The sequence below is a fragment of the Dysidea avara genome, chromosome 3 (assembly GCF_963678975.1).
Source record: "Dysidea avara chromosome 3, odDysAvar1.4, whole genome shotgun sequence".
In the NCBI taxonomy this organism is placed as follows: domain Eukaryota; kingdom Metazoa; phylum Porifera; class Demospongiae; order Dictyoceratida; family Dysideidae; genus Dysidea; species Dysidea avara.
The window spans coordinates 2,112,112-2,137,061 of NC_089274.1; the positions used below are offsets into that span (position 1 = coordinate 2,112,112).

Consider the following 24,950-nt stretch of genomic DNA (forward strand, 5'->3'; position numbering starts at 1 on the left):
ATGTGCTCATTGTTATAAAATTGTTTGCTTGCCCGTCACCTTCATCAATTGTTTGCAGTCAAGTCCGGCGAGGTAGGCTCATGGCGTTCTTTGACGACAGTGTAATTTGTGAGGGATACTTATACAAGACGAAACCGATCGATAAATTGAAGTTGTTGACGGTAAGTTTAGCGTGCTGACACAGCATGGCGTGCAGGTATACTGTCCCACGTTGTAATGCATCCATCATATTAACTGGGCAGCTTTAAACATGTTAATAATCACGTGGATGGGTGCATGTTATATAGCGAAAAATGCAACAAGTTTGAATTAATTTAACTGGTATCAGTAACAGTCTGCCCTTTTGTGCGATCGAAGGTTCTGTATAGCCAGTGAGATTGTCACCCAGCGTGTCTGAAAAGTGGTTAATGTGAGCACGTTTGGTTTAGAGTTCTCCTGGAGGCTATGGTTGGATAGTTTTCACCTGTAACAAATATCTATGACCAAATTTTAATTTGAACACGATTTTTGCTGTTATGTGCATGAATGGCTTGGGTGTTTATATGTTGCTACTAGCTGTTAAATACTAAACCAGGTTTGTTGTAGTAACATGAGGCTAGCAACAAGGCCTGATTGTAAAAGATCTGGAGTGCCTCACAGAATGGCTTCGGTGTGGCTTCCAAGGTAGTGTCTCTAATTAACACGTTATATTAACCACAGGAGACAAGGTTCTGTTGTGCTCTTGTACTTAACCATTGGGATAAGCCTTAGGGTTGATGTTCCTTTGAAGTGGCAGCCATGTTTTATACATTGACAATTGCAGTCATGAATTCTTACAATCAATTGATTGTCATAATTGTATGGCTACTAATGGTTCAGAGTGTTATTAGCTGTGCTGGTTAATTGTCACATAACCTGAAAGCTCCCAAATCAGATGTGTTAACAAGCTGTGTTTCTTATTATATACTGCTATATTAATTATGTATGCTACTTTTTACAGACTTGGAAACACAAGTTTTTTGTGCTCAGGAGGACAGATTCGGTGAGCAGCTGCACATGTTATAATAATGCATTAATGTGGTTCTTTAATTTCCTGGAATATTCCCCTTGTGGTTGTGACACACTTTCATCCAGTCATTTGGCTCTCCAGTAATCATTAGCTCATCTCTTTGTTTGATCTGTTATAAGGCTTACCAGTGTGTGAAGAAGACATAAATATGCTATTTTTATCTTTCTTATTTTAGGACAAAGCCTTCGAGCTTGCTTATTATAAAGATGACTCCAAGAAGGGGAAATGTAAACAAGTAAACTTCGAAGAGTTTGTGGCCATCAAGCCAAGCGTATCTGCTGGACGAAGAGAACACTGTTTTGCTATTGAACTACAAAAGAATACCTACGTCTTGCAGGCTGGTGACTTTCAGGTCAAGAACTTGTGGGTAGCTAAGTTGTGTGAAGCTCTCAGAAGAGGTTAGAAAATGTGTTTAATAGGGTTTTTAGTGTGTTACTTATTTTTTTTCCAGAACATGTTTACCACGTGGCAATTCCCCATCAAGCTCAGTTATCACCAGGTCATGGCTTGCTGAAGGTTCTCAAAGTTGAAGCTGTCGTTGTGTGTCCATCAACCACCAGGCAACTGGCTAGTTTCAAGTTCAAGTCTTTGAAGAGATTTGGCAGTTGCAATGACATTTTGTGGTTTGAAGTGTGCCCTTGTTCACACGATAATGGTGGACTTTATTTTTTCTCTGTTGGATCTGGAATGGAGACAGCTGATTACATAATCAACATGGTTAAGAACCTAATCCAGAATCTCACCAAGCAACACATGGTTTTCAATAATGCTGGCAGTGAAGGACCTAACTTTAGTGCACCGCAACATTACTCTTGCCCAGGTGCCGCTCCTTTGGCCCAAGTTGCTCTTGTTGCAAGTATGCGAAAACCAAGTGTGACTGCAACTACCTCAGCTCCGATTTTTAAACAACGAAAGCTCTCGTCAAACAGTGTGACAGATGTGGACATGATGCATCCACGCAGTATGACATTCTCAACATCACAGAGAACTACTCCACAGTTAGTCAAGCAGCCATCGGTAGCAAGTATTGATGGAATAGCTCGCACTACACTGAGTAATTTCCGTCAAGCGTCAGTTGTCAGTATGGAAGGTTCTATGCCATTGTCTAGATTCCGACAAGGCAGCATGGATGCACCTTCGTTGCCTGAAAATTCTCACAACCGAAGCAGTATAAAAAGCACAGAAAGAAAAGACTCTGGTGTTTTTGATGAAGAAGGACTTACTCGATCTGTTTCAAAAACATCTGTTTCACCACAAGGTTCAAACAGTTCATCAGAGCAACCAGGTGCAATGGACAGTGTCTCAAATACAGCCAGCTGCCCATATGTCAACTCTTCCCTAGAACCACTGCCAGCTAGCCCAAACGATACCAATTCACCTCCAACCTCACCACATCAAAATAGTTTGTCTCCAGTACAAGAACATCCATCACCAACACCAGACCAGGGCCCTCCAGTAGCCCCACCGAGATCTCTCATTTCATTAATGGGATCTGCATCACTTCAATAAATGCACACTACATTAACTTTCATTGTAATATAAATATGTACAGAATTATTGTGACAAGTTATATCTTTAAAAATGTTATTGTACAGAAATGAATATTATATGTTTGTGTTTTTTGTACAGTTCGAAAGTTTAATAATATTTTTACACTTGTGAACAATCAGGGTAATATGATACATATGCACATGACAAAATACAAAACAGTATGAATTGAAGAGAATTCTAGAGAACAAAATATGAATATGTAAGCAATAGTCAATGTATAACAACAACAGTCTACATGTGCAGTAAGTGATTCAAGGAATGAATAGTGTGTCCTAAAATTCACCAAATATTGTCCCACAAAGTTTTCTAAGTCATGATCAGCTCCCAAGAAACCTGGTGCTGGCCTGAATATTATACACAGCAGATACCCCAAAAAAGGATACAGCAAAAAGGAGAATTTTTAAACAGACTCGACCCCATGATACAATGCTACACAAACTACATAATAACTGACCAAAAATAGAATGCTGATAAAAATTTTCATAAATATTAAAAATTAGACAGATCATCTTGAGAATTATCAGCTCACTAGTTGTCTGGCATTGTTACCCCTAGCAACAGACAACACATGGGCATTAATAAGAACATACAAGCATGCCATGATACACTCACAGGGATACAACATTGGACACTTGTTGTCCAACAATCTTGACCCCAGCCATTCTCAAGAGTTGTTGATTTGTAGCTGAACTTTTTGGAATGCTTCGCTGAACTGGTTTCACAATCTGTGGACCCTGCGTCCGATATCCTGAAATTAGGAGAGACAAAAAAAAATTGTTACAAGTCCCACAAAATATGGTTTAAAAGAGGTTACATTACCTGCTCCATGTCTCAATTTGTTGATGAAATTTTGCCTCATTTTATTAATAGTATCCTGGTACCTAAAGATGAGAGATGATGACAAAGTTGTGAAATAGTTGATGATGTAATAATGAAATAACAAAGGTAGTGATATAAAACTTCATTTATTTGGGTTAGCAGGTGTTGTTGACTTGCAGCAACAATTAGTGACTAAAGCCAAAACTATTTCAAAATCTCACCACAATTCAGTCAAGTGTGCAGAGTAAAGAGACCTGCAGACTGCCATCGCAACAGTACACAAAACACTTGTCTTTATTCATAAAGTAACCGAATAAAGAACATGAGAGTCCAGCTTACTTTGCCTGTTCAACTTGTGCATTTTCCTTCATTTGTTGAACAAGTTTTTTAAGATCAGCAATCTGTTTCTCTTTGTTGGTGAGGACTGCCTTCATCTTTGGCTGTTCCTTCTGCAGTGATGTCAACTGCTTCACAGTCTATGAGTAAACAAAATTGTTTATATACACAAGCCCCTGAACAATAAACAACCACACAATGACATTTGCTGACTACTGGTCCAGTAATGTTGCCACCACTTCAACCCCACACCTATCAACACAGACATCTTATCTGCTGCCAGTCAACAGCCACTACTCAAAGTCATATTGATAGCAAGCCAGTATCACCTTAGTATTATCTTCTTAGAGAAATAATGTTACAAGGCATGTATGCCTTATATGGTTAACATGTGGTACAGTTTATATTAGGTGCTACCAAGCCTAATAGATATTGAGTTAGATAAAATAACAACTCTATAATCTGTGGATTAAGAAATTCATTACTGCTGATTGTTTAAGTACAAGCATATTACAAAGTCCATTCCTTATAGAGAGAACAGGGCAGAGGAAAGGCCTTGGTCTATGAGAGATAATTATACTCCTTTCCACTTGTGGGATTACAGAACTGTCAGGTAAGAAGCCACATAAATATCACAACAGTTTATCACTTTAAAAGCTTCAACCACTGAATAGTCTCTTAATTTCAGCCATGTGTTATTTTTATAATATTAAATTTCAGTGGCTAGAAGCCAGGCCCCATGTGGACATGTTGCTATACTCACGTGTTTGTGGGTCATGGTTAGCTGTTGAAGATTCTTCTCCAAAAATTTAACTTCATTTCTTCTTCCAGGTATTGGAGACACTCCCTCTGTAGTCTGAGGCTTGGCCTGCACCAGCAACAAAAGTGGAAAAAACAATGTAATATTTTGCAGAAAAGAATTTTGTGATTTTATATATATTTATCATATAGTATGACAGTACTGTATAGAAAGGAGTAGATGTGGCCCACGAAATAACATCACCCCTCAAATCTCCCAGACGACGATGAGGCAGTATTGGTTACATAAAACTAAGCCCAAACAAGCTTTCAGATCAACCCGAAACGCCTTCAAAAAGTTGCTACGGAATTTAAAAAAACTATTTAATGGAATTTTCTACTGGCTGAGTAAGTAATTAACTGACTGATGCTTTCAGACAACTTAACTCGATAACAGCTAAAGCTACAGGCTTGATTTTTTCACTGTTCGACGTTGCTTCAGCCTGAGAGGTGCTTTTTGGCATACCGCAGTACGTACAATGCTTTCTTCCATGGACTTAACAGTGTCCTCCTTTGTGTCCCATTCATCTTTGCTGACAGCAAAAGTGTCAATTTAGCGGTAGCACATGATGGCTTCCCTTCGTAATGGAAATCGTCCTTTTTTTCTCATAGTGGCTATTTTGATTGCAGAGGCGCTTTTCGAACAGTTCTTGATTCGTACTGTTGTGTAACGAGTTGAACATAGCTGACAATGAAGCGTAATGGATACTTCACTTTCAGATGATAATTGATATAACTGGAGCGTGCGGCAATATTTCTTTCGGTATATGCGTGGATTGTGGTGCTTTTCAAACAGTTCCTGATTTGTAATGCTGTGTAACGGGTTGAACATAGCTGACAACGGATACTTTACAGACAATAATTGTAGCTGGGGCGCACAGCGCCATTTCAGATGCGGTATGCGTGGGTTCACCAGTCATAATAATTACTTAAAAATAAGTTAACAAACAATATACAGGAATTTTCCAACTAGAGTAGGGACCATAGCACATTGATAAAAAGTACTGAAACAAGCTGGAGTAGTGCACGATATTAAATCACAGTAAAACAATAAGAAGTGTTATATCCCTACTGTGAATATTTCTTTGTACTTGTATCTGGTAAAGACTAGGACATGTTTATAGCAGTAAACTAGTTGCAAAAATTGTGTCCTTCAAACCTTATACCAAGCCATGTTATTGCACCACAGTTGTGCAACACTACACACAACCTCAGGATGAGCATCACTACTACAGCAGGTAAACTAAATTAACAGAATTGGATGTGAAAAATGTGCAAACAGAGATCTGTTCACGAGTTGCAATTAATTCCAGGCAAGGAATAAATTATAGCAAACAGAAAACAATGTTGTAAAAGGGAGTCAACAGTGTGTATAGCAAATTAAACATGAGTCAGTTGTATATTGAAATCATTTTTAAAGGAACCATTTCTTGTGGAATCACTTGGACAACTTTAGGAAGCCTCTGAAACAAGGATAGCAAGATTGTGTGTGTGTGTGTGTGTGTGTGTGTGTGTGTGTGTGTGTGTGTGTGTGTGTGTGTGTGTGTGTGTGTGTGTGTGTGTGTGTGTGTGTGTGTGTGTGTGTGTGTGTGTGTGTGTGTTAGCAGGGTGTACCTTAATCTTCTTCAACATTTCTTGTATGAGAGAGTCCTTGAAGTCATCTAATTTCTTCACTTCTTTACCCTTCATTAATACAACAGAGAATATTAATATACCACTACACCAACAAGGTATTACTATACTGGGGAGTACCATATTAGGGTAGTTACAAATTGTTAATACCTACAACAATGGTTTAAAATATTACATATGATTAATTGTTCAACACATCTTTGGTTGCAAACTTTTATATTTGAACTACAATGAGCTCTACCTATTTCTAAAGCACAACGCTAAATACAGTATAACCAATTCCAACAAACTGTGGCCTTGTCCTTAATACTAACAACAAAAATTTAACTAATGTATCATTTATCAGTAATACAAGATATGGTATGGTATACATTCATAATTTCATATCCACGGTACCACTTGATCTGACAAGTTTCTTAAAAATATATTTAGTATTGAATTTACATTATAATTACCAGTCAAATTACTAAAGGTTTCATGTATTAACATTTTAATGATATGCGCATCATATAGTAGACTGATATATCATCACTGAACTGGTTAACAATATGACATGGTTATATCACTTACTACTGTCTCCATTAGTCCACCAAGTTGTTGAGTAGTACGAGTCTGTACTTGTGCCTTCATACTATGTGTGGAGAAGAAAGGTGGTGAGTACGTGCACACAATATACATACATGTGTACAGGTAGATTAAACATGCACACAGAATCATTTAAGATTACCTGCAGGAAAAAATACAGAAGCGATCTTATTAATGAGCCTTTGGGACCTACGTACTTAATATGGTCACTATAATGAGGTGGTGTTAGAGATTATGAAGCATGTCGTAGCTATGTTTGGGACCTACTCAACAAAGGGATTTAAAAGGTCACACACAGCAGCTGTCCCACTCCTATACACACATGTCTATACTAGAGAATACATGTACTCAGTGATGGTTAGACTAGAGCAATTATCTACATCACCAGTGATGTTTCCATAACTTCCCCCTCAGTCCCTCACTGGTAATATATTCATAGGTCACCAACTGTTTGTTTGGGTTAGTCACTGGCTTCTAATCTAACCGATTTCCCTCAAATCCCTACTAAATGTTCCTGTTTGTGGTATTGTGAAAACCAGTACCACTGTTGCTAGGGGGAATTGGTGGTAACAAGTGAATCATGGGAATAGTGGAAGATAGTGTCACTAAAAGGTTTGGAAAAACTGTAATACAAAGTTTTCTCTGTGGTGACTCACACCCTGCAAACAATTGTAAACTGTTAATACACCATCAATCCAAATGGGACTAGTTACAGCTCAACAGACAGTAACCACACCATCAGGTGTGAGCTATACTACAACAGAGCTAGGAGGAGGATAATGGGTGTGAACAACTGTACAGTAAATATTACTAATAATTATGTTAACAATGAATGAGCCACTTGAAGTTAATAGTGATAGTCAAAAATACTATCCCAAAAACATATTAACAATGTATATATATATAATGGCAGCAAATACTGTAACAGGTTACGCTAACTACCAGCAGCACAGTCTGCTACTAAACTCAGTAAACTGGTTTACTAACAAACCATCCAGTCATATTCAGCATATAGTGATGTCACAGGTGCAAACGTATAATGGAGCCTAATAAAGGACACTCTGAAAAGTGGACACCTTGATAATCAGGACACTTGTCCATGGTCCCATTTGTATTAGTGTACGCACATTTAGACCCCTACACCTCTCTAATGAGGACACCTCTCTAATAAGCATATTCTAAAGCTATACAGAACAATGGACAATTAAGTTGTTCTGTTAATACCATATATTTTTGAAGGAGTTTAATTTTCGAATTATTTGAAGAGCAGTAGATCTACAAAAATTCAACTCTTTGTAAAAATGATAATTATGCACAAACTTTTACGTAGCTAAGCTTGGAACCTCACCTGGAACTCGCTTGGTGCTCGCTACTATGTGCTACAGAAATGTGTAACTGTTGAACTAAGATTGCAACGGCATTGTTATTTCAAGCCAATTGCTAGTAAACAAAGCTACTTGAGATTTCCCTCCAAACGTGGACATATGCAATGATTTGCACTCTTGTCACTTCAGGTTCATCTGCAGAACAAAATTCTCCCAAATGTAGTGGCCCATATTTGGTTGCAGATGTGATATGAACTTATCATTTGTATACATGTGGTGATAACAATCCACTTGGTTAAATGCACACTATCAAAATTATTTATTGGTGCTAGGAGCATTCGAAAATAAAACCTACGAACTTAATTTTACTAGCTCCTCTTCAAAAATTTGGCTTCAAAGTTAACCTGTTATATGGTATAATTAACAACATGGACAGGTTTTATGTTACACAATGATTAGTAGTGAATGTATTCAGTATATTATGTGTGCAGTATAAGATGTGGTCAATGAGCCAGTCTGGGTGATTGTTGGATTTCTATAATTCTCCCAACTTGTGTGGTGGTGATCATATAGTATATTCAACACACACAACAATATAGTACACCGAGTCACATCTACCAATGTGCTGTACTCACCTTGCTGAAGATAGTTTCTCAATCTTGGCAGCGTAACCTTGGTGGATCTGGTGTATGGATTCCTCCAGTTCATTTCTCTGTTGTTGTTGCACTTGTAATTGACTAGGGAAGACAATAACAAGTTATTATGTGTAGTGTGTGTGTGTGCATGTGTGAGAGATGATACAGTAGTCTTCTTGTGTTTGTACATGTACTAACACTAACAAACACATCCTCTTGGATGAGCTCACTAACACATGCACACTTCTACATAGTCTGACTCTCCACAGTACACCACTTGCCACACACCCACACAATTAGAGCACATATATACATATAATAGCCAGCTTCACAGAGAAGCTAACAGGAGCCAACAGAAGCCAATAAAGGCATATTCTCAAACATTACCACATCACGTCTCCTACCCAACAGGTTTCATTTCACCACATCAGTCAGGAAATATAATTAGTCTTTATTGGGACACTGCTTGACAATAACAACAAGTATTGCATCAAGTAATATATGTAACAACAAATTGTTTCTGAGTGAGTAATACACAAGCAAACGGAGCAGACCAGAAGAAGGGAACAACTACTGCAAGTAAATACCATTTCACTTTTCCCTCAGGGCAGACCGAAGCTGCTTTAAGTATCACATAAACGATCATAAATACATGTAGCCGATTCCTTTAATGCAATACTCTATGAAGTGGTTTGAAGGGTAGCAGAGTAGTTTGAGCAATGACTAGAGCAAACTGCCTTAGTGACTATTAGGATGACATGCTTCACTGTTTGTTGTCTAAAGCCATACAATCTATACTTGTAAATGTAACACTTTCAAAATGACTTCAACAACACATAAACATTGAGAATCACAATAAGCTAACTACCAGACATGACACTAAATACATTAAATATGAACTACAGTAAGTCACTTGGAAGCCAACAAGATGTACAACAGATTTATAAACAGACTAAGTTACTGTGTCCCTTAATTGTGTGATAATGGAAGAATGGCAGAAAGTTATCAAACCTACTGAGACACAACTTTCAATTTCTTAGAATTGTACATGTAGATTAAGTGACAGAGCAGTCACAATTGGACCACTCCTTGATATGTAGAAATAATAACTTCTCAGCAACCAGAACATCAACAAAACAGTTACCACAATGAGAAAGGTTACACAGTTACTGCCTAGTAACCAGTTGTATATGAAATAACAAGATTCACCAATATACAGTCTTAAAAGGCTCTACAGTACAACATGAAATAGTTTCTAAAACATAATAATAAAGCCAGACCTTTACAGTGTACACATCAATGGATACCCTCTATTATAGATGATGAGAGATATAAAGGAGGGCCTGACAAGAAGATACTTTATATACTTTACTATGAAATTTTCACGGTTGCAAACCAAATCAGGATTTTTACAATTTTATTTCACAGTTCAATGCCATTGTTTATGATTATATTTTCACGTATCACATGCCTCAAAGTGGTCTTCATGGTTGCAGAGTTGTCTTGTATTTGAGATTATGTTACACTGACTGCAAATAACGATATGGATCTAACTCATAACTTTAAGCCAGCACTTTGCCAAGCAGCGTGTTAACAGAGAGCTGAAAGTGCACCAGCCATGTCCCATTCTGAAGCACTCCCGACAAAGTGCATTTTTGTATTCCTTCTCACAATATGAAATATTCATGGATTTTAGTTTCATGTTTGCTGTGTTAACCGCGAAGTCCGTGAAAATTATGTACTGTGAAAATTTCTGCTCATTCAGCCAATAAACTCCCAATTGATGTACAGAACAATGTTACACAAAGTCACAGTCAGGATTACAGGTGACCATGTTACACTGTACCACCACAATGTTTTGTTGACGAGGTCATGAGGGAAGTCACTCAGTATAAGGTCAGTGGTATTAACATTGTAATATAAGCTCAGTGACTACCTCAAGGTCATCTTGTCATGTCAACTAGCTATGGTGAACTTCATGTCTTCACAAGGAAGATTACTGCATTGTTGCAGTCTCAAAACACAGCGTTGATTGTACTACTCTTATTAGTACTACTTCACTATAAACTTGCCTTGCACCAAGAACTAGTGATGTTAAGATAAAGATGCTGCTTGTATGTATGTACTGAAGTCATACAGTTATGTCAAAGTGCCCAAAGCTGCTTTTCACATTATGGTTACAATTATGGGGAAGTACCTACACCCATCTGTAAACAATACACCTGGCAACCAATTTCTAAAGAACAAGACCAATAAAATTGTCGTTTCAAATTACACAATAGAAGCCTACACCATGTCTTTGACACATTAGATGACAATAACATCTTAGAACAGAAGATGTAATAACAAGTCTTGCTATCCATTAGTTCCATTGTAGCAATACACAAATACCCACCAGATGTTTACAGAAGGAACGATGTTTACACGACACAAGTAGATGATGACATAAGAACACATGAACATAATGCACTCTTAATAATAAGTGATGGAGTTTATATATCTCAATCGATATTCAGCTCTTGGAGAAGCCATGGGTATAAGTATACCTGGTGGGACTACTTGTAAGCACAACTGAGGGGTCAACACCATTTAATGAAACCTTGCTTTACTGTTGGCCTAAATGCTTCAAAAACCAAATATTTCACTAAGGGCTTGTCAGTAAGAAAGTGGATATGAAACCACAACAACTGGGATCATAAACATATACAACCGTCAACAAAAGGCATTTGTACACCGCACAGCCATGTACAGCATTCCAATGCCCTGGATAACTGATAACTAAGAACGATAAAAATGTTGTGCTACTTCTAAAGACCAGGCGCTAATTATATATACATATTATAGTTATAACACGCTTATGAGGGATATGATGTACGATTCATGAGAGCGTGTAGTGCTCTAGTGAGAGTGTGTATATGTAGTCATATCCCGAGTAATCGTTATTCTACATCCCAGTAGATGAAACGATTATAGATAGCAATTTATAGTGAAACAGCACCTCCTGGAGATGGAAATCAGTAGAAATTCTTGATGGATCAGACATTTTAGATTCTTAGCGGTGCCACACCCACCTGGTTGTGACTAGTGAGTTATTCACAAAGGAGACAAGACTTCATCGAAAATCGTTCCAGTAGCTGAGGTGAATAAATGTTGGCTGATTTAGGCGCTTGTTATTAGAGACTTGTTTACCATTTAGATAAGGATTTCGTGGAATGTGTGAAGTTACACCATATATGGTAAGCATAGCCACAAAGTGTGGTATATCAGTGTATATTAGTTACAAGCACACAGAAAAATTTGGAATTTTCAACTAGAGTAGGGACCATAGCACATCGATAAAAAGTACTGAAACAAGCTGGAGTAGTGCACGATATTAAATCACAGTAAAACAATAAGAAGTGTTATATCCCTACTGTGCATTTCCATTATGGTATCTTGAGCAGAGTAGGGATATAACACTTCTTATTGTTTTACTGTGAGAAGGGATACAACACTTCTTATTGTTTTATTGTTTTACTTGAGCAGAGTAGGGATATAACACTTCTTATTGTTCTCCAGCTTGTTTCAGTACTTTTTATTGATGTGTTGTGGTCCCTACTCTAGTTGAAAATTCCAAATTTTTCTGTGTACTTGTTTGTTAACTTTTTTGTAAATAATTATTATGACTGGTGAACCCACGCATACCACATCTGAAATGGTGCGGCGCACCCCAATTATCGTCTGAAAAGTGAAATACCTATTACGTTTTGTTAGCTATGTTCAACCCATTACGCAGCATTTCGTATCAAGAACTGTTTGAAAAGCACCTCTGCAATCCACACATACCAAAAGAAATGGTGCTGCACGCCTCAGTTATATCAATTATAGTCTGAAAAGTGAAGTATCCATTACGCTTTGTTGTCTGCTATGTTCAACCCGTTACACAGCAGTACGAATCAAGAACTGTTTGAAAAGCACCTCTGCTATAAAAATAGCCACTATGACAAATATGGACGATTTCCGTTATGAAGGGAAGCCATCACGTGCTATCATAGATAATACACGTGGCGCTATCACTAAATCGATATTTTTTGCTGTCAGCAAAGACAAAGGAGGACACTGGTAATTCCATGAAGAATGCATTGTACATTCTGCGGTATGCCAAAAGGCACCTGTTGGGCTGAAGCGACGTCAAACAATGAAAAAATCAAGCCCGTAGCCTTAACCGTTATTGAGTTACGCTTGTCTGAAGGCATCAGTCAATTACTCGGTCAGTCAGTCATCACCAGAAAATTCCATTAAATAATTTTTTTTTAAAATTCCATAGCAATTTGTTGAAAGGGTTTCAGGTCGATCTGAAAGTTTGTTTAGGCCTAACCAATACTGCCACATCATCATCAGGGAAAATTAAGGCTGTTTTTTGGGTGATACTATTTCATGGGCCACGCCTACTCCTTTGTGGTCCCTACTACACAGTACTATTGTACTATATAATATACCACAGTTTGCCGTGGTATATCAGTTATATACCACAGCACGGTGCTTTTGATCTCATCCACAGGTGTAGTATATATATATATTTTATTTACGCTTTCGTAATTGGTGAATTAGTTCGTAATTCTTTAATTACGTTGCTTAGTTAGTGCATTTTGAACAGACCGCTTTCAACAACTTATTACGCATAAGTATCTTCTCAACTGTTTTATAGTTAGTTTACAGTACTTTTTCCCACAAGTTCTCTCTACAAAATCTCAAGGCTACCCTTCATTTTCAGTCGTGCACGTAGGGACGTGCTCCTTTTTGAGTCAAAGAGATACGCATTTCCTAGTAGCAAAGAGGCCTGCTATGGTGTTTTCTGGTAGTTAACTACATGAAGAGCCTAAAGGGAAGGTACTTCACAAAGTTTGTAGAACGTCACTACTCCCGTATTTCAAACTGGCAAAAAGAGTGCAAACCTTGCCTATGTTAAGTTTAATAATGGGCTTCATTTAGTGCTTAGTTTTCATAGGCTGACTGCTTTTACCACTAAAAGGATTTGCTCATGTGGGTGCGTATGGACAAATATAGGCAGGTAGATAGATATAGACATACACATTTTTACTAAAACAATTTCAGTAAACCAGGTTGTGCCCATAGCCAGCTGTGGGCACGTGCCTGATTTAACAACATCAGGACTTGTTAATTATCATGTCCATGTATATAACATACATACAACGTGTAAAGGACCATATACACAGCAGACATAATACTAGTAGTCTAGTACAACTTACAATTGTAGCTGCTCAAGGGAAGTTTCCTTCTGAGCAATTTCCATCTTCAGTGATTCCATTTGATGTTGATGTTGTTCCCAGTGTCTCTCCAACTGTTTAGCCATTGCATCTTTAACCTCATTGGCTGAACGGAGCACATCAATGTTCTCTTGCTGTTGTCCAAACTGTGTTGATACCATCATTTGCTCTGTAATTATACAAGTGTTAAAATATACCCTAATAGAAGAGTCAATAATTTTAATGCCAAATATACTCTATTAGAACAGTCACAAATCATACAATGAAACTTTAAAAATTCAGTCTCAAAAAGTTAAGAAGTTTTCACTGCACACCTAAAGTTGCTCTACTAGAGAGCTTCACTTACCCCTTGCTCTAAGTGATACCAGTTCTTCATTGAGAGACTTTACATGTTGTTCAAGTTGTGCTTTGTGTATCTCTGTCTTCTTATGAGAAGCCATAAGTGATTCGTGCTGTGTTTCACACTAGGAGATAAGAGCAGATATAATAAGACACACGTACACAATACCGTGTATGTTAGAAAGGTGCAAGTATGCAAAACAACATTGTGCACAATGTCAGAGTCCTTCATATGTTCTTGATACTATTTATTGTGTTACTTCTTGTGCAAGTACATGTTTATAATATATTCCTGGTAAACAAACACTTATTCCACTAACCTGGGAAATTTTTAATTTACAACGTGATAATTCTGACATGGCTGTGTGTGCTTGATTCTCTGCCTCACAGTGGGCGACCTCCAAGTCCCTCTTTTGCTACAAACAACAAACAGCATAAACAAGCTTGTTGCTAATGGTAATATATGTTACAACTTACTTTAGCCAAAAAAGAGGCCTCGCCTTGTAGATTGGAAACGTGTACACATATTTTTGTGACATCCTCAGCTGAGATTGGCCCTCCAATTTTAATCTGTATGTACAACCACATACAATACAACTGTCTCAGCAAAATATTATACAAAAAAACTTATTACAATGGAACTGTTATATAAAGGACACTTTGGGACTGGGGCGAATTTTTACTGTTATAACAAAGGTTGTCTTTTCAGAGGTAAAATTGTATTGGTAGAGGTCTTCAGAACATATACAGGAGAGGTCAAATGTACAGTGTCCTTTACATGGGTGGTCAGGTCCACAGTACAATAGTACATACTAGGAGTAAACTACAGTTGTGGCAGGTGTCACTTACATCAGGAAGTTTAGAGGATTCTTCAATGTCGAACACTTCACTGATGTCAGCGATCTTCTCCACAAGTGTCTGAACCAGTTCACTAGTGGTCTTCTGTCGTACATCAGACACCTCCTGTATGGCCAGGAACTGTTGTGTCCGTTCCTGTACCGTGGCCTGTGGAATACAGCATAAGAATGGAAGTATAGGAATGTAAATACAGACACAAAAAGAACACTAATAAGACACTATAATTTGAAAGTTTTGCAAAATTGCATCGCAAATTGTGCAAAAGATTTCAACCAACTTCAAAGCTACATGTGATATGGTCTGGTTTACCTGAAGTTGTTCCACTTCAGTCTGCAGGGCCACCTTCTCCTGATTGCTGGCCTCAATCTCACTGTCTTGTCTCTCATAAGACACTGCTAACTCTTCAAGTGCCTCCATCACTTCCTTCAGCTGTGGATTACAACATAGTTCACATGTACTGTGTATTGTGGGTTATTTTTGAGGGGAAAGTTTCCAGAAAAAAATTATTTTCAAATTTTTTAAACTCTGTATAAATTGTGACCTAATGATTAGGAGATGTGCTACGCTAAATGCAAAAATATTTTTAAAAAACTACTCGCTAACCCAATATAGTCACCAGAGATTTTGAGTGGTTGGACTACATTGTGGTTATAGTCATGCACACCTACTGTTTATTGATCTGATGTGAAGATTATCCATGCAGATGACTCACTGGAACTTTTAAAGATTTAAAGACAATTAACATAGCTGTAATGGCTTAGACCAAGTAGTGTAATTAGACAGTGGTTATATTCTATACTGAATGCTCTATTAGAGTATCTTGATGACTGTTCTATTAGAGTATTTTCATCATTACAAATTCAAGTAGCTAAAAAGTGGTTCCAGCCATGGGCTCCTGCCCTGGTACCAAGTGACTATTTGTCCAACTATTACAAGCTTGCTAGGAGTTATACTGCAAAGGTGATTTTTGTCTGGCATAACATACCTCTAGGATGAGTTTTAAGAGTGGCAATATGGCAGCACCTATCAGTTTAGGGATGATACTTACTTAAACAGTACTACCATACTGTTTGACTATTCTCAACTACTCAAATAACAAATCGGTCACAGGTGCTGTTTTTCTGTGACAAATAACAACTACTCTTGAAGGGATTGCTCTACACATGTTTTCTCTTCCATTTTGATAATGTAATGTGGAATAACAAACAGAAGGATATATATACACTGCAAAATGTTGTTATGGAGTAAATTAGTAATATAATAAATCTTTCCTTATCAAATCATTTTTGGTTGGTACAACAGTAATCAAACCAACATGTGATATAGTAACTTGTTGGGTGAATGAATCCATTTAAGGATTTGTGAAAAGGGGTCTTCCAGGAGATTTCACAATTTGTGTTATCCACTATACTTCAGCATGGGTTTATGCTAATGGCAAAATTTGTACATGTTATGTTATAGAGCAATTCATGACTGTGAAGTAAACAGTTCTGTAGTGTAGGAACAGGTTTGTGTATTAAAGTTTTAATTGTGTGTGCGTGTGTGCGTGCGTGCATGCGTGCGTGCGTGCGTGTGTTGTGTATGGAGACCCCTTATGGCAAATCCAGTCACAATGACAACTTAATCTATTGACCCTGTAAGGGAACATGTACATCCTAATAGTAATAAAAATTGTAATAAGATACGTATTTTGTACATATACGCAGTACACTGAATCACCCTCGAGGCAATGCTTATCTCATTGGGGGCTTGTAAGAATGTTAACAGCTTGTTTGTTGTCTCACCTCATCATGTGTCTTGGACAATTCCTGTTCGATAGTGGAGATGTGTGTCTGTAGTTGCTGTTTCTCTTCCTCAGCTTGTTCCAGTGTCTCTTCCTTCTCTGACAATCTTAGTGTTAACTGCTCCATCATGTGAGTGTGTTGGTGGATTTCTTCATCCTAAGGTGGAATTAACAAATATAGGATGGGGTCAGGTGACAATGTAGAACAGTACCAAAACATAGGTCATTCTTACTCACACCTATTACTAGTTTTGCATGTACACTGTTAAGTTTTCATTAGAAAAATCAATAATAAGAACACTTAAAGCACTTGAATGGGTGAAGATCAAACAAAATAAGAGTGCCTTTATTCCATACAGTACTGCGTACGGAAAATACAGCACTGTTGATCACATGCATAACATTTTAAATCACCAAAACAATACTATCTGTCCAAACTTGTACTATACTCTAGAGCTGAATACAGCACTCGGCTTTGCCTCGTGCTGTATTAGTCTCTTGCCAACACCCTCATGCTATATTTTGCATATTGCACTCACAGGGGGGTGCTTTAACTAGTACAATAAATTTAAATAAATATACTGGATTCATAGCATGCTTAGTTTTCCATTGATAATATATTAGGTTGTAGTGCTGAAATGATTAGTACTTTATACTACATATTCAAATAACTTGTGAACAAATCAACTGATTATTTGATTATTCTTTAAGCATGAATTAGCACTGAAATCTCTGTTGGGCAGTAAAGGTAAGTCTGAGAGCCATTTCTATCTCTTCTAAAATAGACATTTTCACTATGAATATGTCACTTTGTTCACAATCTCAAGCTTCAGAGTTGGCTTCATCCTTCTGATCACATGATCACAACTTACTACAGTACTAACAAATATTCGAACAGTGTGTCAGTGATCCAAATATATGTCATGTCGATCGAATAGTTGAATATCTGAATCATTATTTAAGCACTACAATAATTATACTAAAGAATTCATACCATCTCAAGTACCAGACAAGCCACAACTATTTAAAACAGGTTGGCTTGATGAGATATAATTTTGTGAGAGGCTTCAGTCCGGTGAGAAAATACTTCACCACACATTTTATTACTACTAACAGTACAAAAATGCAATCACAATACCAGTCATGCCACACTGGTAACACACCTCAAAATGCACACAGTGAAGTATACCCCTGAAATCAGACACCTTGATAATCAGACACCTTGATAATCAGACACCTTGATAATCAGACACCTTGATAATCAGGACACTTTTCCACATATAGTCCCATTTGTATTAGTGTACACATCACCAACTTATTTTGACCTCAGGCCTTTACTTAAAAACAGCCTTTCGTTTTCCTTATGTGCTCCAGGCTTATAATCAAGACCAGCAATTACAGTACGTACCACAGGTATTATGCAGTAGACTATAACCCATCTCTCAAAGTGTCCTTATTAGTGAGGTGTCTAGAGGTGTAAATGTGTGTACACTGGGACCATGGATAAGTGCGATTATCAAGATGTCCATGTTAAGGGTCTAAAGGTGACAAACTACTACTACATGGTAACCATACAACCAAACATGGTATTGCTCAATACGAGAAGGGAAAGTTGCAAATGTGTAGAGTGGCTGAAAAAAGGGCTCTGCAAACTATTATCATAATCAATTATCAATACTGAGGTGTCGAGGTCATGTATGCAGGCAAGTATCACCCAAATGTTTACTAAATAATGGTAATGGTTTTAGGCCCTCAGTCTCACTGCACTTATCTATAGAGTAATTACACGCTCTAAACAGTAAACAGATTCAAACACAAATTTGAATGCTGGACGTTACTCTGAAATAAACATCCCGTCATTAAAAAAGACCCTACCATTTAAAATCTAGATCAACAGTACTCTAAAAGAAACAAAAACTAGCCTCAGCTTTCATTCAAGGAAATACTGATAACAAACATATCACCTTCTCATCAAGAGCTGCACACAGTTTCTCTCTTTCCCTCTCCAGTAGTAACAAGTCATCAGTCATTGGTCCACTAGCTGTTACCATAGCAACAGACTGCTTCATCTCATGCACTGGAGTAGCACCTGATGGGACAGATCCATTTAAATTTGAATAATTGTCCATAGCAACAACAATATTGTCCATAGCAACATGGTGGCTGTTTTCAAGAGGAAAAGGAGTAGTCTCTAGTGCAGGTAGTGATATTGTATGTGAGTGTATGGGTGTGTCATTTGTTGATGATGATATCGTCGATATAGATGACTGCCGTGACATTGAAGGCGTTGAGGATTGTCGTGACATTGAGGGTGTGGCTGCTTCACTAGCCCCTCCCATCTCTTCTGCAGCAATACTGGCCGATGAGATATCACGCAGTGTAATCTTCACACATTCATCTTCTGGCACAGCCTCACCTAAAGAATTAAGAACATCTATCACATCATGTAGATATTTCGGTGGGTAGATTTGTACACCCACTGATACTGATTTAAAATTTATCTACAGATTTAGTGAGAGATATTTTGTTAGCCGATAAGTCTCATAGTTTCTTGATTTGCTGTGTCTTAAATACATGGCCTGATGGATATCAATATTCAATTTTAGGTTCTACAAAGGCTCAACAAATCAACAAGCACAGTCACTCTACTGGCTATGTGTAAAGTGTCAATAAGACTAGACTACAGCCTTATACATGATACAGTTACTGTTTAACTGATGAAAACCAAACAACATCATCAACCATTGAGTAGTGTTAGGAAATAATGGTATATCATGACCTAATAAGGTCATCACATGACCCAGGATATATCACCATGGGTTACATAATAACACCGTATATGGTAAGGCAGCCCCACCATAATATAACAATTGAAGACTACAGTAATGATACAAGCTACAGGTATACACCCAATATGGTGGCCATACACTTGTTTGTTTGTACTACAAGTGGTTCCATTTTCACACACTAGAGAATATTATATTAACAACCAGTGAGCTAACTTAACTATCCATTAGACAAGAGAGGTGTTGATTGCTGGGAATGTTGCTCTGTAAGCCAACCTATCAGCAGTGCTGGAGTAAGCTGAAAGATGGGCAGGCACTCCCACAGACACAGCAAGGCATACTGGGAGGATTAAACTGCTGATACAGGATTAGAGTTTCAGCACTTCTTGAAATGTATATGCATGCATTTTAAAAGGAGATTTAACCGGGATTAGATGGTGGTTGTACATGTTACATTTTTTATTGTGAGGGTTAGAGGCACAAATACTTTAGTAGCTTAAGAGCCACCAATTGCAGCACACAGATACACAAAACACTCTTCGCAAATCGCAAGAAGTGTAAACAAAGAAAAGCTTGTGTTTCACAAACCAGGGACAAACTGAAGACTATTAAAACACTGATAGTTTACCAGCAGCTTCATCACAACACTTAGATCATGTAAAACAAACTAATTTGTACACAAAAGGAAAAGATATCAAGTATAAACTACAGGACACACACAATATCAACTTGACTGAACACCAAACTTAAAGGTGTACAATTTCTCTTGGTGTCTACACCATCATAAAAATGATTTCCTAACAGTACAAAGTAACAGAGCCCAGAGTAACCATGTCATCAGAAAGGTTACTACAAGAATTTCAGTACCACCCTGTCTTGAAATTTACATTTGTATGGTTCAGCAATTAATTGGTAAACATATTTTAATCATTATACTATCCAATCATGACATTACAGAAATGTGGGTCACACATACCTTATATTATATGTATACATTTGAGGTACAGTACAAAGTACCACATACATAAAGCAAGCAAAGCCTATGTCAACCATGCGAAACACAGCTATTGCCGCCCAGTGGGATGCCTGTACACCACTCCTAAGCCTTGTGCAGGTTAATCCTCCTGGGGCAGGGCTAGTAACCTGCAGGAGGACTGTCCAGGTCTCACGGAGAGAGGTCACAGAACAATACCACTAAACAAGACAAGGACAGTTGGACATTCGAATGTACGTACGTATCTACCTACCTACATACATAACACACACGCATGCACACACACTCACAGATCCACTCATACTACACTGTACACAACACAACACACACATACACACGAGTATGCACTTATGCACGCATATTATATACTAAACAATATTGTTTCTCCTACCAGCTCGCCATCTGGTCAGTTCAGATTCATATTTCACAAGAAGTACTTTCAATTTCTTGCTCAATTCTTTTTCCTTCTCATATCGTTTTCTCCACTCCTCTGCCGTCAGCTCTTCATTCACAGTCACCTTGTTCTTTATAGCCTTAGCTCTACACAATGACAATACTGACATTACTTAGTGTATGACTGCTAAATGATGGACATAAAGTTCACTGAGGATTTAAACCACAAAAAATCCAACTCTAAATCTGGGCCCCTAGGCTCCTCCCCACAGATATCTGAACCAATGCTAAAGAGTGTTTTGTCTCCAAGGGATCTTGATTTCAGGGGGGTCTAAATGTGTATACACAAACACAATTGGGACCATGGACAAGTGTCCTGATTATAAAGGTGTCCTTATTAGTGAGGTAATTTTAGAAAGCCTTGCATGTTCATATCTAAACATGACTTCACCTCTCTCCAAACATCAAAGTGTTCCTGGTCTCTGGCTCATTGTATGAAGCAGGGGAACAACAGATAATAAGAGTAGTACGAGCATTGCCTCCTAAACTCTCCTGTAACACTCTAGTCAGCTTGCTATCACGATAGGGAATAAATTTCTAGAAAAAAACATTAGCTGAAGGTTAAAATCCAACATGACATTATAACATACTTGACCAGACGATAACGCATTGATGACGTTACCCAGTGCTAGAAGTGATACATTGATTGCTTTAGCTTCATCTAATGTTAATCCCTTAGCATTTGTCTTCTCTACACGTTCTGAGCCAGCCAGATCAACAAGGTATAGTTTACCATGAATCTTTTTGTGTGTTTCACTGTTCTCCTGAACTATGCTGATTAGGAACACTGCATGACTCCGAGAACTGTGAGCATTCATGTCTAAAGAACAAAGCAATGTTAGTCATAAACCTTCCACTGTAGTTGTTGCAGAAAATCTTAAGCCAGTATTTAAACCACAGTGGCTATAATTATAACAGTTTATAATTTGAGGCTAGGGAACCAAGAGCAGCGTATTACCCTGTGATTAATGATTGCATAGAGTAGCACTAATTGTTCGCTTACACGAAATGGTAATTTAAATGAGTATATGTGGCAACAGGTCTTTGTTCACCAGTTTTTCGTGTCAAGTTAAGGAAAGTGTAGTAGGGAGCCAAGATAACTCCAGCTCACTCTTGAAAGCAGTGACACAAATGGGCATGTTGCCATGCCCTCGGGATCTGTTTGGCAGTACCACAACTCTAACATTAGCCATTGTGCTTTAACGCTATTGTATTTTCACTTGGTTTACTGGCTGAATTGGACTAAATACAGCAATTATTAATGAAACAAAATATCCGAGTTACTCTATGCAACCATTAATCACAGGGTATGACACTCTTGGTTACTACCATTATCAAGAGTTTATAATTTTGTATGGGGCCCCATTACAAATATTATCAATTCCTGGTATTATATCCTCTTGCTTGAGGCCCACAATGACAAGTTCCAGACATGATAAAGGTGCTAATAAGATACCAAACAAGTTGAACAGCAACACACAGCTGACAATCGGGCCCTACTATGAGGTGCTTCACTTAAGGCATTCAACAGGTACAACAGAATCACCAGAACACTTTTAGTTGAAGTGTTACATGTGAAAACAAGTGGAAAACCACAACAAGGAGCACAACATTGCCATAGCAACAAACACCCCCCTTAGCAACAAACACCCACTTGTTACAGAAGTGTGCCTGTTCTTTTTCCCTTCATCAAGTGTTTGTAGAACTTCTTCTGGTGTAGCTACAAAGCGCTCTGTCACACCCTAGGGATGGGAGGTGGACTATACGATGACAATTAAACAAGACACACGTTGTAACATACCTTCACATAAGGTACTTTATTCTTGTCTTCATGTACAGGAAGATTAACTTTGGTAGCTACAAGAAAACAGAAGGAAATTTATCAAACCTTACAAGTGATGATGTGCTAACACATTCCTGACACTATTAGTGAACTATGACAAATATGCTAACCATCTAGCAAATCTCTGATCTTTTCCATGTAGATCTCAAAGAAGGACACCTGTTGACCAACAAGTAATTGTAACCATTATGTTAGCACCAACCACACCATTGGATAAACTACACTACACACTGTACACAGATAGACAATATGTACACATACACACACACAAGCATGTGGTGTATTTGTAGTCTAAGCAGTTGTACTATAAAGCATGTACAATAGCTGCAACAAAGTGTGGGTGTACACCATCAGTTTATGATCATTAATTACTAATATGACATAATCAACAAAGGTTCGAAGGTTTGGTGGCTTTCTTGCAAGAAGCTTTGCAGGATAAAATTTGGTCTTTGTTCCAGCCCTACTACAAATACGCTACACACACACAAATTCTCACTCACTCACTCTCACTCACACGCACTCTCACACACGCACGCACTCACACACACACGTACGCACACTACACACTTCACATCCAACAATTTATGGTGTTAATGCATTCATTTAGAAGGATATGAATGGGCTGATACCATACACTGTGAGAAGATATGACAGAGTTACTATTCACCCAATAACATAGCATCATCATCCCACTCATACTACCCTACTATTCAAATAATATTTCATGGAACTAAAATCCTTAACAATTAGCAATGTATCAACTTTCCCTTCAGATATGGAATGGATGAGTTGATATGTGCACACAATTGTGACACACAAGTATGCACACAAGTATATGCACACAAAACTACACTACATACTTGTACACAGGTACATCATGCATACACATGTATACATAGATGCACGCACACGTACTCCACACACGCACGCACGTACACAACACAGCATACCTTTATATGAATCTCTAAACAGCTATCCAAGGTGTAGATGTGTTCAAAGATATCACTGACAATACGAGGGATAATTCCTTGCATATCAGGATTATCCAGTACTCCCTATATCAACAACACAATACCATGACAAGATTCCCTTCCAAAAATGTTCATAACAAATCAAATAACTATAGTGAAATACAAACAGAAAGAACAAGTGTCCCAACAAAGGGTATGTAACAAAAACAAAGTGAGGATGAAATGTCTGCACACCAGCCATAAACAGCCCAAACAACTCAGTATCCCAAATGTTATAAAACTTTAAAATATTAAATGTGAATTTGATCAATTTCACTAAATATTACAATGCTAAAGTTTCAAGCTAAGAAGTGCCTGGTACTGTAACCATGGAAACAGCTTCCTCAGAAACCAGATGTGGTTTTGTGGCTTCCACCCTCAGCCCATATACAGGAACACACCAATAAATGACTTGTAATTCCCAACAATGAACAAACAATGAACAAAGAGATGTTAGTGTAAGTACTACAGAATATAAAACAACAGGTCCACAACATTTTTGGCTGCCTTGTCACACACTAGGTACAAATGAATGGCTAGCCTTTACCATTATTATAATAAAAATATTGAAATAGTTTTGTAGCTAATGTGTAGCTTACCTCCATTGTATGTGTTTTTCCACTACTGGTTTGACCATAGGCAAATATTGTACCATTGTATCCAGCCAGAACATCTGTAATGTGCAGTGTTGTATTAGCAACACACACACACACACACACACACACACACATTGGTAAATTGATTATGTGGCAGATATTTCATGCAATTCTAAACTAGCCTCAGAAATGCAATACATGTAGTCAAATACAACAATTGAAAATATCAAAACTACACACTGGAGGTGCCATGAAAACCTGATAAAATGCTGATTTCATGACATCAGGCAAT

At 37.8% G+C, this 24,950-nt stretch overlaps 2 protein-coding genes across 2 annotated transcripts in view; one reads left to right on the forward strand and one right to left on the reverse strand.

Annotated features, from left to right (window-relative positions):
* Positions 1–2,777, forward strand: LOC136248833 (uncharacterized). The gene is made up of 4 exons (XM_066040647.1): positions 1–161; positions 980–1,021; positions 1,224–1,446; positions 1,500–2,777. The coding sequence occupies exons 1-4, from the start codon at positions 81–83 to the stop codon at positions 2,555–2,557; spliced, it is 1,404 nt and encodes a 467-aa protein (XP_065896719.1). The 5' UTR covers positions 1–80; the 3' UTR covers positions 2,558–2,777.
* LOC136248831 (kinesin heavy chain-like) overlaps positions 2,561–24,950 on the reverse strand; it is a 22,877-nt gene continuing 487 nt past the window's right edge. The window contains exons 3-27 of the mRNA XM_066040645.1: positions 24,662–24,735; positions 24,003–24,107; positions 23,163–23,211; positions 23,011–23,066; positions 22,864–22,951; positions 21,800–22,029; positions 21,601–21,746; positions 21,148–21,296; positions 18,941–19,392; positions 16,978–17,133; positions 15,503–15,622; positions 15,185–15,340; positions 14,813–14,905; positions 14,656–14,751; positions 14,343–14,460; positions 13,979–14,165; positions 8,730–8,831; positions 6,755–6,815; positions 6,167–6,235; positions 4,518–4,622; positions 3,758–3,894; positions 3,419–3,480; positions 3,212–3,347; positions 3,054–3,150; positions 2,561–2,776 (exon numbers count right to left, since the gene is read on the reverse strand). Of these exons, the coding sequence (XP_065896717.1) occupies positions 3,120–3,150; positions 3,212–3,347; positions 3,419–3,480; positions 3,758–3,894; positions 4,518–4,622; positions 6,167–6,235; positions 6,755–6,815; positions 8,730–8,831; positions 13,979–14,165; positions 14,343–14,460; positions 14,656–14,751; positions 14,813–14,905; positions 15,185–15,340; positions 15,503–15,622; positions 16,978–17,133; positions 18,941–19,392; positions 21,148–21,296; positions 21,601–21,746; positions 21,800–22,029; positions 22,864–22,951; positions 23,011–23,066; positions 23,163–23,211; positions 24,003–24,107; positions 24,662–24,735 (2,978 nt within the window). The 3' untranslated portion in view covers positions 2,561–2,776; positions 3,054–3,119. The remainder of the gene's footprint in view (positions 2,777–3,053; positions 3,151–3,211; positions 3,348–3,418; positions 3,481–3,757; positions 3,895–4,517; positions 4,623–6,166; positions 6,236–6,754; positions 6,816–8,729; positions 8,832–13,978; positions 14,166–14,342; positions 14,461–14,655; positions 14,752–14,812; positions 14,906–15,184; positions 15,341–15,502; positions 15,623–16,977; positions 17,134–18,940; positions 19,393–21,147; positions 21,297–21,600; positions 21,747–21,799; positions 22,030–22,863; positions 22,952–23,010; positions 23,067–23,162; positions 23,212–24,002; positions 24,108–24,661; positions 24,736–24,950) is intronic.